A 15,600-nucleotide genomic window follows, 5' to 3' on the forward strand; every position below is an offset into this window, starting at 1 on the left:
AAGACAAATGAGGAGTTAACTAACCCGACAGACGACATTCTACTGTTTATGCCAAACCTGTTAACAGTGAGTGAGTCAACTGGGTAGCTCACAAAAAGTACATAGATTTGTGGTGCTGTTTTTCTTTCTTTCATCAGCAGCTACAAATGCTTTAAAACTCATTTAAAATTGGCAAAATAACAATAATAATTAACTTTGCTTTGGGGAGCTAACTAAGGAGGGCTCACAAGCTGAGAGCAGGTGCAGCCAGAGGTGAGGGGTGCGATTAAACAATTAGCCCGCTGTATTTTCATGCATCTCAAATCCTCACCTATGAATTAGGCACTTAGACAGACTTTGCAGAGTATCATCACATGCCACAGATGTTTGCTGGCACACTCACACTCACAAATACACATAACCGTGAATCGGACAGAATAAATAAAGTCAGATTGTTATTAAAACTTCATTCACAAACAATCCGGACATGCACTACTATTCCCTTTTGCTTCTTCTCAAGCTGAATAAAAGTAGCATTTATGACACACACACACACACACATACATATACATATACATATATATATATATATATATATATATATATATATATATATATATATATATATATATATTTTTTAAACACATTTTCCAGCTTTAAGGAATTTGTTTTGATCATCATTTAATGAATTATCAGAAATATATATAAAAAGATATATATATATATATATATATTCTTAAGCAGTTTCAAATAACCTTTAAAATGTGTACACTTAAACATCATATTTTAATAAAACTTCAGTAGATAATTAATTAAATTTTTATTTTCTTTTATTTAACAAGATTTTAGAAGTGTCGAAAAGTTTCGTTTTGAAAGTGTATTTTTATTTTATTTTTGTTTCACGAAACTACGTTTGTGCTCATAACTGACATCCTCCTAGCTTGATTATAGTCGGCTGTCAGCCCAAAGAACCGGGACTTACCTCCGGGATACAGCGGTCCAAAACTGCTCACGTTAGCTCCCCTCCCCGGTCGTCCTGAAGCCTCCTATCTGCCAGTTGGGGAAAGTGCTGTCGAGGGCTGCTGGGGGCTCCGGGTCCAGGTAGGAACTGCGCGGGACGGAAAACAAACATGCTGACCCAGAAATGACAGAAGAGTTTAGCTAGCTCCGCGCGGCAAAAAGAGGGGACCATCGCTCCGTGGAGCTGTGATTGACCAGAGCCTGACGAAAATCTCAAATATCCCGACACTCTGGGAAAGTCAACACATTTGTGTATCAATCTCCACAAATCTGCTTCCCTCCCAACGCAGGCAGCTCCGCGGAAAAATGTGAAAAATGACAAAGATCTGAAAACTTCAACGAGACAAGCGGCATGGTGGGAAAAAAAAAGTCTCTCCAGTCTGGACTGTGGATAGAAAGAGGAAATATTTGTGGAGAACTTACCTTTTTTTATTCTTGCAGTCACCTTGTTTTTTTATATATATATATAACCCAGACAGAAGGAGTGCTCAATTTCGTAACTTTGTTAAATTTTGGCGCGTTGTTGTTTTCCCTAATATTTCTCAGAGGTTTGACAGTATAAGTGGAATGTGAAGTATGACTTTGGTATGAAATCAACGCACTACACTGGAAAACGAAGGGGGAGGAAAAAAAAAAAACCTTTTCGAGGAGGAGCCATCGGTGCGCGTCAATCAACAAGCTCTCTGGGCAGTAACTGTAGCACAAGCCCCGCCCATCAAATCCCCGCGCTCCGATTGGAGCGTCAAAGCTCAAAAACTTGCCTGACCGCGTGCCCACGGATCAATAAATTCCTGGCAAAGTATGACATTTATAAAAAGCAATTTCAGACTGAAACGCTTGCAATACACGCATATGTGTATATATATTTATTTGGACGTCAAAAACATTTAGGAAATAAAAAAAATTGACATATAAACTCCTTTTTTTTTATATAAATGGCACACCAAAAATGTTTGACACATGGAGAATACACTTATCTTAAGTTTTTAACTACTACTATTTTTTTCATAGTTTTGCCACTTAAATTTAATTTTGATAAACTCTAAATAAAGTGCCTGCAATATAATTATATAGCCTTTTTTATTTGTATTATTCCATTAAAAATACATTACTTACCCTTCTAAAAGCTGAGACTAACAGAAATGAAACTATAGGCCTCTTTACGTTTTACCACATTGTTATTTACTGAAACTGTTTCAAGGCAAACATAAAATAAGAGGGTTTGCAATATAAGAACAAATAATATATATATATATATATATATATATATATATATATATATATATATATATATATATATATATATTTAAAAAAAGGCAATTTTTGATTCAAGCTGTCTTATTGGTTTACCATTGTTACATTTATTTTTTAATGGTTGAAATCAAGAATGTAGAGTTATAAATAATGATGGCAATATGTCAACCAATCGTGTTTAAGTTAGAAGAAAATGATATTATGCCTGATGTAATTTCAATTAAATGAGTCTGCCCCCGCAGAGTGATTAAAAATTGGCAAATTATTTTATATTGTTTAACAAAGTGAAATAATTGTAAAAAAGTTGTTTCAAATGGTTAAATTTTTTTAAATGTTTGATAAAATAGATCATAAACGAATCATCAATACTATGTGGTTTGTTTAATACATAGCAAACCAAATGAAACTTAATGTAAGACTCTTGTTACTGTGTCAACCTTTCTCAAGTTTCCCAAAATAAATGGAAAATTCCATTTCCAAATGTATTTATTAGCTAAATACATCAATGCCAAACGCACTTAACACAATAAATGAAAACTTTACACATTATTTAATCAAAAACAAACATTAATATTGATTAACAAGACCTAAAAAAATGGTGTTTATCATCTCAACCATCCAAAGAAATGTCCTGCAACAGCTCCTTCTGTTGGCCAACAAAATGTTTGCAACACATGATAGTGTAAATGTATTAACCACTGACAGACAAACACAAAGAGCAGCTTCAAGAATTCCGGGCTCTTAAGAGGACCCTGAAGATGGCAGTTTGTTTATCTGCGAGTCACGTACCAAAAACAGGCAACTGGGGGAAAAAGAGCTCACCTTCCGTTCAAGAGGAGCCGCCAAAGCCGGGCTTCATTTAATCTGCGAGTTTGGACAACTGCCTGAGCAGGTTCGGGCAGAATACACACCTCTCACTCAAAAGGTCCTCAGTTCAAACAGGTTTTTCGTTTGTGAGTGAAGCTCCTCTCAACATGTCAGGCAGCCTCTGGAGAACGGCGTGGGTGTCTGTAAACGCGCAACTGGAATCTGTCTGATTACCTGCCAGAGGCCCGCTCAGCTCAGATGATACAGTCATAAAAGACGTTTCATAACTTTTCTCATGGGTTACTAAAACTCACTGTCTCGATCTTCAACTGACAGAGCATTTGTGGAATACAGACTGACATCAAAGATGTTTAATATACATGCACATTAGAGGCCCAGAAATGCAACAAAGGCAATGCTCAGGAAAACACAAGAACGTACAAAATCTTGACCAATATAGTATTAACAGCAAAAAAAATGGCAAAGTCGTACCAGACAGTTATCTGAAAACAGTTCCGCATTAAACTGAATCACCAAACAGTAATACATAAGTCAAAGATCCTCATCTTTTAAAATGATATTTATCTTCTATACAGCCTACTTTAAGACTACCTGACATCATAAATCCACTCACAGTCTCTATTTTTAAACTGGTCTATTGTGTAAGACAGCAGTTACTGGAATCAATGTCAGGAAACCAGCAGAGGAGAAAGACATGGACTCTCATACAGGTCAGTACAGGTGTGTTGGTTTCCAGCTTTAGCCTTTCCAGAGAGACGGGAATCTCCATTTTATTCACAAGCGATTTTGCCATCAAAACTGGACAGAGCGATGGCAAAGGCCTGCACAGCACACATCGGGTAGTTGTAGTCCAGCGTAAAAATGTCATCAGCTATTCGGCCAAACTGCATCACAATGTAGTCCACTGGGAGGAAAAAAGAAAGAAAAAAGTTCAAGTGAAGTTACAAACCTTTAGAGACATAAATGTGCATAACATGTCTTTAATAATAACATTTTTATAAATGCTTAAAAAGTTTCAAAAACCTTACAATTCATTTTGAAGCATACATGCACATAAAAAAACATACTTAAAAAAGTCATATAACAAGGGACTGCTTTGACTCATTTTCCAACTTTTAATTGTTATTATTATTATTTCCTCACTGTAGTTTTTGTTTTTTTCTTAGTGCAGGTTGTACAAATTCCAGCCTTTAGGACGCAGATATTAAGATACAGACAGCATGGTAAATCATGCTGTTGCTTGTTTTTACAGCTGATCCTTGGGCATTAAACACCGTTTTTGCTCCTGCTTGTTTCTCCAGCACTACATGCACAGTAGCTTTAATGTTGTTACTGGTGCTTCCTGCTATTTGACAGGAAACGTTACCAATAAAAACCTGCACATTATAGTTTTGAACAACTATAATTTATATTTGTTCAATTTTTGACCCTTGCAGTTTTAGTTGGTTTTATTTTATGCCAGTTTATTCAACTGTAAATTGAGTGTTCCCCTCTACCTCTTTCTAGAAAAATGTTGATCTTTTAATTAATGTATTTGTTATAAGGTATTTTAAAACATCAACTGAATAAGGATATATTCTTAAATTCCTTAGCTGTAAAGTTTTTTTTACTTAATATCCTTACTCATACATTTAAACCTCATCAGGCTTCTTCTCTGCAACACCTTGTCTTTATTTTAAGGTAAAATGTTCCATATTTTCTCTCCATCCCTCCATCACGTTCATGCTAGCATGCATACAGGCGTGCACCATGGGAAACACAGGCTGATAAGGAGCACTCACAGTCTTTGTTGTGAACTATCTGGAAGTTTTTGACAGAGGCCTGGGTGACTCTGCCGTTAAAGTTCAGCACATGAGACGCAGTTTCTTCGTTCCATACAGGCGTCTTGTTGTGAAGCTCAATCAGATTGTCCATCCTTCTATTCTGGTACCTTATCAACAGGCCGTCACATTCCTGGGGACAATTGCCAAGACATAAGTAAACATAAACAAAGACAACATTTGTTAGTACCCTTTATTATTATTATTAGCAATGTTTTTAATAAAGTTTTGTATAAAGCTATGTGCTTGTGTTTTTGTGAGGATGACTTAGAGTTATTGTTTTTCTGTGTTTTTTGGGGGGTGTATGCGTTCCCAGTGGTAAAGACCTAATCAACCCCACCCCTCTGAGGTATGAGCACAAACATGCACGCTTAACTTTAGCCCATCTTTCTTTTTATTTTTAAGAAGGCAAATGAAACTTGTGCTGCTAAAGTATTGCAAACTAATCCAGTACATCATTATAGTTGTGGAATTTTTTTCAGTTCATTCCTTTGATTAAATCATGAAGAACTCAATAATTTTTCACACGTCATCTGTTTATTATTCATCCCCTTCTACATTTTTTTCCTCTGCCAACATATGTTTTTAGCCCTAAAGCTTGGATTTAAACTGATCTAACTTCAAATAATATTTGTATGCAGCAGCACACCTTGTTTTTGCACGTTTTCTCCATGCATGAGGCCTGCACAACATTTAGTGCCACAAATTGTGACACCAACGTAATTTGAGTAAATATATTTCAGACACTTTTTCAAAGAAAGTAAGAAATGCATGATATTTCTCAAAAATTTATAGTCACTATCAGTTTTCTGAAAGTCTTGGATCTTGTTTTTTCTGAAAATTGTAAACAGATTAGAGTTGTTTGTCATTCTGCTGTGTGTGTGATTCATTTTACATTTCTTGGTCTGAGCGGCACTCTTTCACTGTCCTTGTTCATTCCTGGAATGATGACTGTCATCCTTCTCGGTCCTTTCATACCTAGAACATTTGTTTCCTGAGGGTAGAGAAAATTCGGTTACATTCTTGAACTGTGGAGCCAGTAAAGGATGATGAGTAAAACAAACAACCAAACAAAAAAAAATCCTCACATAGATGATGCCTGCTAACTCCTGCCGTGCATTAGACATGTCTGGAAGAGCTCTTTCTGGATTCAGAGCGTTGTCAAATACTGTAAATTTAGTTCCCATTAAATTTGACCTGGGCACGAGAAGAGATTTTTTTAGTATAAGAAGTTATGGCCACATATTTCCACTTCTGTTTCATCTAAATGCGCCATACCTCAACTTTCCGACAAAGTTCTCTCCACCTCTTGACAAATCTGTGGCATCAATGGAGATAAGGTAATTTGAAGTTGTGCTCTTCTTTCTTTTCCTTCCAGCTAACAGGAATGTCTGCGGTGAAAAAGGACAAAGAAAAGCGATGATCCAGGTTTTTCTAAAATATTGTTGCAGAATATAAATGTTTTTTAGTGTTAAGACCTCAAAACATATGGATTGCAGGCCTTAGACATTATACAATTATATGGATGCCTCAGAATCTGGTTGACTAAAGGGAAACTGGCCTTTTTGTCATTGTCTAGATGAAGGTAGTAAATGGGGTAGAGGCTCTTATCCACCCCTCTCTGGTCCCGCGTTACTCTGCACTTGACAGTCACACCCTGTGGAGCCGGATCCATCACAAAATCCTCCAGGTTGTCAAATTCAATCTCAGGTGAGGGGGGTCTCTCCTGAAAAATAATAAATTATAATTCTAACACTCTGATCAGAACCTTTTCATGACTTTGAGAGGCAAAGACATTAATGTCACGATTTGGGATACCTTCTTTTTCTTCCCTTTCCCTTTCTTTTTCTTAGACTTCTCTTCTTTCTCTGACTCAGACTCTTCACTTTCTTCTGCTTTTCCTGAAATAGATAAGCAACAGGGAAACACTGTTTTAAAGCATGCCGAATCACGAAGAGCTCATGCAAAGGTCAAATTGACCTTTTTTCTTTGTCTTCTTGTCTTTGTCCTTGCTTTTGTCCTTATCCCCGGACGTTTGGAACATGGATGCGGAAGCAGCCGTGGATTTTTTCTTTGATTTGGTTGACTTTGTATCCTCTTCGCTCTCATCACTGTCTGCCTTGGCAGCTGCTCATAAACAGAAACATTTGTTGGATTTCGTTCAATAAAGTGCATTCCTGTAAAGTGTAAACTGAATGTGCATCATCATTGACAAAACAGAACCTGGTCTGTAAAATGCAATCTGCAACTACTAATACATAAAATCAACACATATTTTATTGATTGATTGCATTTTTTGCATTGATTGGAAAAAATGCAAGCCGGTTTTACTACCTTTCTTTTTGCTCTTTGAGTCTTTGTCTCCATTGATCATGAACATTGACGCTGGCTCTTTCTTCTTGTCTTTTTCTTTTGATTTGGACTTTTTTTCTTTTCCATCTGAGTCTTTGTCCTCTGAGAAATGAAAAGCAGAATTTCAGAAAAATGACCTTGAAGGTGACAAAGCTAACGGTGGCATGAACAATTACTAAAAACAAAAATGCAACCCTTTCTTTCAAAGAACACAAGCTCAGTCATTTGTGGAGGAGAAAGAAGGCAACAACGCAAACCCAATCTCTGACCGGATGGTCAGAAATATCTGAGAATGCAGCAGATGTGGAACAGCAGAGCTAATGTACAACAATTTAGGTTACCTAAAGTGTGACCTTGTTTGAATGTTCTACTACAATTCTAGAGCCTATTTTATAGTTTGTTCTGGGTGGAGGAAAGACTAAAACTGAAATTGCCCTGACACCACATGCACAAGTATTTGCTTCTTTTAAATTTCTATGCTGAGGCACAAGCTGAAAAACCTGAAAGCGCATAACTTGGATTGGGAAGAATGTCAAATTCCCTGCTCAAATTAGTGGCATAAGTGTCGTGCCCCCAAAGCTCGATTACACCCATGATTCTGTCAACATGCGCGCCTCAGACTTGTTTCGCAAAGATGGATCTGTCTCAACATGCCCTCACTGCTAAACTCTCTGAAAAATGGCTTTTTAAAGTCCCTTTTTGCTCAAGCATGTTGAATGCTTTTCCTTTTATTTTTTTTTAACCAATACTAAACATTAAATAGCCAAATACCTTGAATGAATTGAATTTTATCCTGGTCTTGCAAAAATTGTGAATTGATTGTCAATAAAAAAAAAAAAACCTGAATTGATAAAAACATGTTCAAATGAAATTTTTATGGGAGATTTCTCTTCAGGGATCAAAGATAACTTTTTATTATTTTATTTTATTTAAATACATAACAATGTATATTAATAACAAATTACATTTGTTCTGAGCAAAAGTCAACAAATGTTTAAGTTATACAAACAGCCCACAAACTAATGAAATATTCTCTGGAATTAAACTGTGACTGTGCTCAAAAGACTGTGAAAAATAGTGAGTGTCTTGAATAAAAATTGACAGTAAAAATCTCTTAAAAGCAATTATAAACTGAGAGGACATCCTGTCACTTTTTCAGTGTAATCTCAACATCCAACTCCCAATCAGCCTCACAATCTTTATCTCCACCCACAGCTCCAAGCAGTGTCACGTTCATCTCAGGAGAGGAGAAACAAACCTCTTTTGTTCTAACTTATTTACCTTGTTGTTAAAAGCAAATGCTTGTCAGGATCTACATCTTTTTACGAGGAAGTCTGTGCACCACTGATGTTCTGTTAGTGCTTTTATTTTTTTTGATGTTATGACTTTATTTATTCTTTTTCCCATAAAGAAACGCCTTAACAATCTATACTGGACTTTTATAATTAAATGTGTAGCACAGCAGACCACATTAATATATGTTTTGGTTTCCTTCAGGAACATGTTAAGTTAAGTTGTTTGAAACATTTTAATGAATATCTTTGATAATGCAGGCGTAAAGTCTAATAAAATGAAAAGAAATCAACATTCTATCTTCAACCTAATGCACTAGTTTGATTATTTTAGCCTGAAATGATCCAGAGTTTCACTGCTTCCCCAGAAAATGTTTAAATGTTTATAAGCTAAATTCATAAATCATAAATTATCTAGGTCAGTTCATTAAGCAAATATTTAAAAACAAGAAATTATATCATTAGTCCAAAGAATGGAGTTTCACTTTTACGTTGCAAAAATATTTATAACTTTTCTTTAGATTAAATCTTCAGTTTTGTTTGTTTCGCATTCAATTTTGCAAACTCTCACTATTTTACAACAAAAATCATGTAATCCTCTGACCAGTAATCTAGTCACTTAGGTGTAGTTTTAATCATCCAGCAGTATTGGGTGTTTAATGTATTAGTCTTATTCCACAGCAACAAAGATAAACTGGACTCAGTTTAGCAGTCTTTAAATCTTTCACTCTGTTAACTTCTCTTTAATAACTTCCAACAACCAGCTGCTATATGTAAAAAGTGCTTAAAGAAACCTGATCGTTTTTCTAGCACAGTCAGTGAAATAGTGGCAGCACAGAAAAAGAAAAATGTTAACAGTCAGTGCGTTCTTCCTACCTTTAGATTTGGATTTTTTCTCTTTAGCAGAACTTGCAGATGGGGAACTCTCCTTTGCCGCTTTTTTCTTTGTTTTCTTTTTTGGGGTATCCTCTTCTTCGTCGTCATTGTCGTCGCCTTCCGTGTCTGAACCTTGGAATATTGAGAAACAAACACACAAAATGAACTGTACAACAAGCAAACAACCACAAAAACAAAACCCTTAAAAGTGTCAGTTCCTCACCTTTCTTCTTTTTCGGAACACTTTTGGGTTTCTTCTTTGGTTCTTTTTCTTTTTCAGGATCGTCTTTGTCTTTTTCTGGTTTCTTTTTCTTTACCTTTTTACCACCTATCACATGGATATTTAAAGACATGGAGGTGTGATGTAGATGGTAAAATCATTTGCAGTCAACTCCTTTTTTATAATCAAATTCTCTCAGTTAGTTTGTTTAACTCACTTTGAGTGGTGGAGCTGTCCTCTTCAGGTAAATCCAGATTCTTTTTTGTCTTTGCTTTTTTGGGTTTGGCATCACTGCCATTCGACTTGGCCTCAGTTGTGCCATTGGTCTCTTTTTTCTTTTTTGGCTTCTGGGTTATCTTTTTTAAGACAAACAGATCAAAGTTAGACTTAAAAAACTGCGAAGATAAAGGAAAAACAAAATGGCAACAAAATAGTAAAAATAACTCACTGGAAGCATTTGATAGTAAAAAGGCAAGAGGCAGAAAGAATGAGTCATACAAATGAATCACAACATAACTCTAACACATTATTAATAAATTACAAATGATCCAATATGATTCAATTTGGCTTATACTGAAAAACAAAATAAGCAGCAAACTGCAAGTGATACACAGATTTCTACTTTCTTGCAACGAAGAATCCACTGCTATTTCTGATAATACAGTGTTGTAACAAAAAGAACAACGCGTTTTGTAATGCTTTTATGCAATTGTATTTTTTGGTTTCCATCTGACTACTAGAAAAAGCTTTATTATATCAAAGTAAATATGGGACAATGTCTTTCAAACATTTATTCTAAACATAGTTTGTTATGTAAGATACCACTTTTTTTTTTAGTTGTCAACTGCGCTTGCTAAGATTCCAGTAGTTAACATAATGGGAGTCAAGCATTCGGAAAACTACAATTAAGTATTTAAAGTAATTTAGGATTCATTTATTAAAACATCTTTTGGATGGTGGTGAGGAGATTTTCTTAGAACTTTGAACTCATTTAAAAATGTTTTCATTTCAAATAAGTTTGATATTAAAACCATTACTTTCATCTTATAATAAATACAAGAAAAAAAGGGCTTTCTATTGATATTAATTTTAAAATATATATAATTGAGTCAGATTTAAGAAAAAAAACATTCCACCCGGGGACAGGCGAGTCGCAGGGAAAGAGGTCAGTGTGATTGCAGCAACGGAAACAGTAGATGTAATCCTATTAGATCCAGATCTTACATCCACGGAGTGAAGCGCTATTTGTGTCAACTGAATATCCAAATGATAAACTGACTTCTAACAGAAATGGAAACTTCTTATGTTGTAAGGAATACTTGTTAAACAATGAAACCATGGATAATGCATATTTTTTTTCTTTATTTGTGTCCATAAAAAACAGATTAGGAATTTTGCTTTGAGTTTATTTCCAGAGAAAAAAGCTAAGAATTAGTGTAATTTTCACTCACATTTTACCAATAATCTTAAGTACTGTATTAAGGCTCTTATCTATAAAGGAAAATGATTAGAAAAAGAAAATAATTAATTCTAACAAACTATTGGAGTTATCTATCAATTTGAGTGTTAACACTGTTGTTGCTAAACTTTTTTGGGTATTACTTAGCAAACAAACTGTAACTTTGTGAATAATAGGTTTTAATGCAAACTAGTCATAAAAAGTTCATTTTTTTCTGTCAGCAGAAGAGACTTCTTGGTTTGCAGTGATGCTCATATTTTGGTGTTGTTGAATGTGCTGTGACACAGGTTACATTTCTTTCAAGTGAATCACTAACCCATCCAAATTCAAAGACAAAAGAATCCTTAAATTTAGGTCTAAACAACATAACAATCAAAAATGAAATAATGGACGAGCTAAAGCTGCCTTTTAGGGGTGGTTCAACTAGGACAAAAGCTCCAAATAGCAGGCAAACAATTCAAATAGGCACCAAACCATAGTTTTTTTAAGTAAATCTGGAAAAAATTATTTTTTTACCTTGTCTGTTGACATGGTGAATATGCCAAACTTTGCTCTACAGTGAGTGTCTTTAGTAGTTAAAAAAATAGAAATAAAAGCAGGCTTTTAAAGCAAGATAATGAAGAATGAGAAAGCCGTGTCCACTCTGTGCCTCAATCAGCAGAAAGTTGTTAATAGGATTTGTGTGTAAGGCCATCTGCTCTGCAGAAACACGTCAACAGGAGTTACCCAGGCAGCTTTGCTGGGTAAAGACTTGTTTGTCATGCCTGTCCAATCTCAGACCAATGATCACAAGACAGTGGCCATCATAACATTGAGTCATCTATTGAAAGGCCCAAATGTGTCCTGCACCCCATAGCAACTGTACTCATTCTATACCAGTTAAGGAATAAAACCAGAACATCACTTGTCCCTTAATAAGGAAGACAAAGTAAGAAAATATTCCACTTTACACATTTTTGCAACATTTTATTTTGCATCTAGATGAATCCAAATTGCAAATCCAATAACAAACAATTGTTTTAAAAAAGGGAATAAAAGTTGCCTGAATAAAATACATGTACCGTACATATATACATGTATGTTCTGTATTTGCTCTTACAAACCAGCAGCATCACAAACACTGAACTAAAACAAACATTGAGTTCTTTAGATAATCTGGATGTAAAGTGGCAAGCTTAGACAAAAGGAAACCATTATTCTAAACTAAATCCCTCTCATATTCCTCCTAAAAAATGGCACAACTTACTATAAAATCACAATGCATGCACACATGTTCAAGAATTTGTTGTTTATTAATCTTTGAGGTATTTGCAGACACACTGGAAGCATGAAAACCAAACTCTTCTGAGAGGATTGCCAAACCCTATAATTTTTCCATCCCTTTTCTTGCGTGTCATCTTTTGATTAAAAATCATGTATGACAGATAAAAATTACAAAATCCTCTGATGACTTTGACTTACTAGTCTAAAATAGCACCAAAGTGAAAAAAACTAGATTTATTACCTAAAAAGGACTTCCTCACACTACAATTTTCTTACAACAAACATTATAGCTCTTACTTAAAACTCTAGTAAGTACATATTAAACTAATATTTTTAATGCAGCTAAGTTCAGCAAAACATATTTAACCCTGAAAAAGAGCATGGATCATGTCATGCAAAATATCAATTTTTTCTGGGAACAATGGTTCAGCAGGGCTGTCCTATAACATTTTCTCTTCTACTTATTGGTTTAGCAGCTCTTGGCTAACATAATGGAGAGAAAGACCAGCAAAGTCATTGTTTTCATTGGGAAAACTGCACATTTTTATAATACTGAATGCGACATTGGGGGCTTTTGATCACACCAAGTTCTTAAACAGTCAATGGCGAAACCACATCTCTTTGAGAAGCCAAGGGTGTCACATGACCTGTAAGAGGCTTTTCAACAAAGCAACAAGAACCCCCCCCCCCCCCCCCCCCCCCAACAAAAACACTACTGAGATGCTACGACCCTTCACCTCAAATTAACTGAGAATCAGCTGCTTGCCATCTGTGACTTGTTTTTAATTTTTCCTCTTTGTCCATAAAAAATATAATTTACGCTTACGGTATTTAAATTGTCGAAAATGGAATGTCATTACTTATTTAAGTGACAGTATTTAATGGCAGTTAAATAAAATTAACTTTAGTTATATAGAAGTAGTTGGATCTAGACTTTAGGAAAGTACTCGAGGATTCTATAATAAAATTTCAATTAAATTAAGCCTAAAGTTTTGCAGTTTTGCCTCAGAGTGCAATATCTTCAAGTGGCCAACAGATGCTGCTGTACACTAGGAGACACAAAGCAACGTCAGATCATAGACAATGTGCCAGTGAGGCAGCAGGGGGCACACAAAACTCTAAGATGTGGGTAATTCCTGCAAATATAAGATTGTATAACTTGGCTTGGTTGAAATCATATTTTATCCCATTTAAACATGTGTTTTAAATAAGAAAAGTGGTTATAAATCTTTGACCTGCTGTGATTTATTGTGAAAGCTGCATACACTGCTGATGGAAAGTAAGAAGTAAGGAAAAGAAAAAGAAAAATCTGGTTTATGAGGCTGGAATTGATCTGCAACAGTGTTCTGTTCACACTTTTTAATCTGCTGACTGCTGAAAAAGCTCCAGACTAATGGCTCTGTTGGCATTCCTGCAGACGCTTGTCAATAACATGGCAGTTGGCGGGCCGCCTAAGGAAGGGCAGTGACCTCGAGGGAGCAGCAGTGAAGTCTCAGGGGTCTTAAAGAAACAGTTTCTTCAGACTGTGCCTTCCTTATCATGCGGTTTGGCTTCAGGCACTTCTCACGTCATTTGCATTTTATTGCAGAGTTGGTGAACATTGTTGAAGCAATGACAAACAGGACAGGGTGGAGTTTAACAAAGCTGCAACAAACTCTGCTTTTAGCAAAGTTCTGGAAGAAATAGAAATGCTTCTATCAAAATAAATCAGATATGGACAAGTCACAGTCAATTTACCACCATTTACAAGCCAAAAATAATAAGATAATTAGAATTCGATTTAAAGGGGAAGATTGACCTCAATATTTTCAGTGAATTCACAGCTCACGCTAGTTGTGTGCCAAAATGGCATTCTGGTTGAATCCCTGTGACCCAGTGGGACTGTAGAGACTAGTAATCGGTCATCACACACCCCAGGAAGCATTAAACAACAACAAAAATATCTAGATGTTCACAATAGGCAGAAGAGTATGATGGGAAGTGAGATGGTTTGGACACAAGCACTTTAATTTCCTTTAAAAAAAGTCCTATCTGCTTTCCTTATCCTGTTTATCACACAAGTGCTGTGTTGAGACCTACGTTGATCCAGAAAATTGTAAGCTGAAAATTGAGAACTGCCTTTGTTGATGAATCTGACTTTCATGATTGATGATGATAACATTACGGGAGCTGATTAGAGATTTATATCAACTTGATACTAAACCAAAGCAAATATTTGTGTTCTTTTTTGGTCATAAATACGTTTAATTAATACACAAAATATTGTTTACTGTTTTTAAGTTATACATATTTTGCAAGTTGGTACCCATTTTTATTTTAAACATTTCTACCTTGATTATAAATCAAACCAAAAAAATGAAACTTATGTTCTTTTTATTGCTTTTTTGAAAGTTGCTTTTGTTTCAGTTTTTACATTTTCTTTTCTACTTTCTACATTTACTTTGCTTCCATTTCCACATTTTTCTGTACTTTTTACACTTCTTTTATTATTATTTTTCCCGGAATCAGTTTATTTAGACTTGTTTATTTAGAATTATTTAAAATTGTTTTTCCTTACGGAGAAGGAGGGTCTAAAGGCAGGGATGTCCAGTTTAACTTTAGTCGCTTTACATCCGAAGGCTAGGCTACATGCTACGTAGCTTTTATTTTTTACTTTGTTGTACAAAACGTAAGTACAATACAAAGCACAATTTTGCATAGTAAACTTCAGATATGCCAGGGAAGCATACATGTTTCATGCATTTTACATAAAAAGATTCAAGTTTCTACAACCTTCATACAAACATGAAGCTTTCTGGTTATGACTTTTGGAGATGTTTTCGAGATACATTTCAATTTGTTTAAATAACACAGGGGAAAAAATAGAAGATGAAGAAAATTTGTATTTATGAATATACAATTTGCCAAATATAATAATAAGATTAATTATGTGTTTTTATTTGGGTCAAAGTGTTTATTACGAAAGCCAAAAATTATATATTCAAATTTCAGAGTGAAGTTGGGGTGAATATGATTTCTGATAAATTGTAAACAGTTCTTCCAAAATTTCAGTACAATTCCAAAAAGATGGTTAATTGTTTCTGGATGTTTTTTGCAAAAGGTACAGTTAGAATCAATTGTTTTAATATATCTTAGCATGAATTGATTAGTGGGGTAAATTTTGTGAATTGTTTTAAAAGAAACTTCTTTCATTTTGTTATTTATCATACATTTTTGGGTCACACTCCAGCTTTTTCT

The 15,600-nt window shown here is 35.0% G+C and overlaps 2 protein-coding genes across 15 annotated transcripts in view; both read right to left on the bottom strand.

The window, feature by feature from the left end:
• Nucleotides 1–1,691, bottom strand: part of tead3b (TEA domain family member 3 b) — a 32,738-nt gene extending 31,047 nt beyond the window's left edge. For 7 of the 13 annotated variants that reach the window (XM_078947192.1, XM_078947189.1, XM_023954936.2 and 4 more), the window contains exons 1-2: nucleotides 1,423–1,614; nucleotides 962–1,087 (exon numbers count right to left, since the gene is read on the bottom strand). The gene's annotated coding sequence lies outside the window, so the exon portion shown is untranslated. Of the gene's footprint in view, nucleotides 1–961; nucleotides 1,088–1,422 lie in introns of all 13 variants that reach the window. The other 6 variants (XM_023954937.2, XM_078947190.1, XM_023954935.2 and 3 more) reach the window with 4 other exon arrangements.
• A 1,030-nt stretch (nucleotides 1,692–2,721) lies between these two features.
• LOC101169442 (tubby-related protein 3-like) lies at nucleotides 2,722–11,809 on the bottom strand. 2 transcript variants are annotated; one of them, XM_078947187.1, is made up of 13 exons: nucleotides 11,617–11,809; nucleotides 9,859–9,997; nucleotides 9,645–9,749; nucleotides 9,422–9,553; nucleotides 7,236–7,355; nucleotides 6,882–7,028; nucleotides 6,720–6,802; nucleotides 6,463–6,627; nucleotides 6,180–6,292; nucleotides 5,990–6,098; nucleotides 5,797–5,895; nucleotides 4,863–5,034; nucleotides 2,722–3,985 (listed from the first exon to the last, which is right to left on the bottom strand). In XM_078947187.1, exons 1-13 carry the CDS (start codon nucleotides 11,629–11,631, stop codon nucleotides 3,852–3,854), a joined length of 1,533 nt encoding a protein of 510 aa, XP_078803313.1. In that variant the 5' UTR covers nucleotides 11,632–11,809; the 3' UTR covers nucleotides 2,722–3,851. The 2 variants fall into 2 exon arrangements, with proteins under 2 accessions (XP_078803313.1, XP_004068839.1); XM_004068791.5 differs by having other exon boundaries at nucleotides 9,859–9,988; nucleotides 11,617–11,790.
• Between the last annotated feature and the right edge of the window lie 3,791 nt (nucleotides 11,810–15,600).

This window comes from Oryzias latipes, chromosome 5 (assembly GCF_053564925.1).
Source record: "Oryzias latipes strain Hd-rR chromosome 5, Olatipes_Hd-rR_3.1".
Lineage (NCBI taxonomy): Eukaryota > Metazoa > Chordata > Actinopteri > Beloniformes > Adrianichthyidae > Oryzias > Oryzias latipes.